Consider the following 1,885-nt stretch of genomic DNA (forward strand, 5'->3'; position numbering starts at 1 on the left):
TAGCAGCATAACTATAGAGATAGCTCAGGATAACATGTCGTTTATGCACCACTGTGTTCCAGATGGAGTTTTGTGCAGCTCTGATTGGGCTGGTTAGACATTCAGAGGGGAAGCTGAATAAAATCCAACTTGAAGACATAAACGTTATATGAAAAAGTACTGGGTGCGAGTGTAGATTAGTTGCTTCTTAAAGATGCACGCTTCTTAAAGCAATTAGTAAGTAATTAAGTTTGTGTGACATTCTAGAGACGTGCACCCTTAAACACGGTGGAGGTAGTATGATGCTTCGGTCAATTCACAGCCTTAATCTATGATTAAAATCCAAAATGTTGTAAGCAGACGATTGTACGGAACTATATCTGATATCAAATCTCTCCTCAGGTCGTTCATCTCAGCCTTCCTGTTCTCCATTGAGGTTCAGGTGACCATCGGCTTCGGAGGACGCATGATAACGGAGCACTGTCCGGCCGCCATTACTGTCCTCATCTTGCAGAACATAGTGGGACTCATCATTAACGCCGTCATGCTGGGTACAAACCAGAACCTTGTGCCTCATTTCTGAGCTGTTATCCACTAAAAGTAGAAAGATAATTATTTAAAGCGACCTCTGATGGACTGACTTCCTCTGTGCTCAGGTTGTATCTTTATGAAGACGGCTCAGTCCAACCGCCGAGCGGAGACCTTAATCTTCAGCCGCCACGCCGTTATTGCTGTGAGGAACAACCGTCTGTGCTTCATGATTCGCATCGGCGATCTGAGGAAGAGCATGATCATAGGAGCGACTGTCAGATTACAGGTGTTTTGTTGTTTTTACCTCAGAGGCTTCACCTGCCGGCGGCCATGAAAGCCCCTCACGGTGTCTGGTTGTCAGAAAAGATGAAATGACCTCATCAATGGCATTTCCTAATGTTAGCACTGACTTAAAGAACCATTAAATAGGAATTATTTGTAATTTAATACATTTTCATCTTGAGTTGCATATTTGTTTGGATAGGAAACATGTGGCTAAAGCTAGATCTAGTGCTACAGGGCTTCCATGGGTCATTAAAAACCATTAAAAGTCATTAAATTATTATCTTTTAAATGAAGGGCTTTAAATGCCATTAAAATTTATTAAATGTGACTATATGCGGCATTTAAAATGCTCTACTTAAAAAAAAAGAACAATTTTTTTTTGTCTGATATATTATATTGATATATTTGCACAGAACTGCTTACAGTTGATCGTAAAGCCGTATGTTCGGAAAAGAAGCTAGAGGCGGAGAAAAAGCTAGACAATGGGAAAATGCAAATTTCAATGTCGATGGTAAAGATTATGAATTATTTTGCATATATATATAGATATATATATATATCTATATATATATGTGTGTGTGTGTGTTTGTGTCTATAAATGTGTGTGTCTATATATATGTGTGTGTGTATGTATGTACCTGTCTAGCCCTCAAAGTGAGGACCATTTTTCCAATTGCACCATTAAATTGAGGGCCAGTTGTTGTAAAGTGAGGAGATTTTGCTGGTCGTCACATGCTATTTTGCTAATGGTAAGGTTTAGGGCTAAGGTTTCAATTGGTTAGGGTTAGGGTGAGGTATATAATGGTAATGGTTGGGTTTAGCATTAGGTTTAGGGTTTGGGCATAGAAAACGTTGAAAATGACTGAAAATCAATGGGAGTCAATGAGAGTCAACACATGGTCCTCACTACGATGGCAGAACGAGTATTGGTGTGTGTGTGTATGCATGTATATATGTATATATATATATATACCGTAAATTCTCTAATATTGGCCTGTATTCCAATAGCGGCCGGGTCTCTAATAATGGCCGGTCTCGCTGTCAGAGGAGGTAAATAATGGCCGGTCTCTAATACAGGCCGGGGCTATAA

At 39.7% G+C, this 1,885-nt stretch overlaps 1 protein-coding gene across 1 annotated transcript in view; it reads left to right on the top strand.

The window, feature by feature from the left end:
• LOC107092342 (ATP-sensitive inward rectifier potassium channel 8-like) overlaps positions 1-1,885 on the top strand; it is a 14,802-nt gene that overhangs the window by 4,197 nt on the left and 8,720 nt on the right. The window contains exons 2-3 of the mRNA XM_015386748.1: positions 382-530; positions 636-796. Coding sequence (XP_015242234.1) covers positions 382-530; positions 636-796 — 310 coding nt within the window. The remainder of the gene's footprint in view (positions 1-381; positions 531-635; positions 797-1,885) is intronic.

The sequence above is a fragment of the Cyprinodon variegatus genome, unplaced genomic scaffold (assembly GCF_000732505.1).
Source record: "Cyprinodon variegatus isolate N-32 unplaced genomic scaffold, C_variegatus-1.0 Scaffold376, whole genome shotgun sequence".
Lineage (NCBI taxonomy): Eukaryota > Metazoa > Chordata > Actinopteri > Cyprinodontiformes > Cyprinodontidae > Cyprinodon > Cyprinodon variegatus.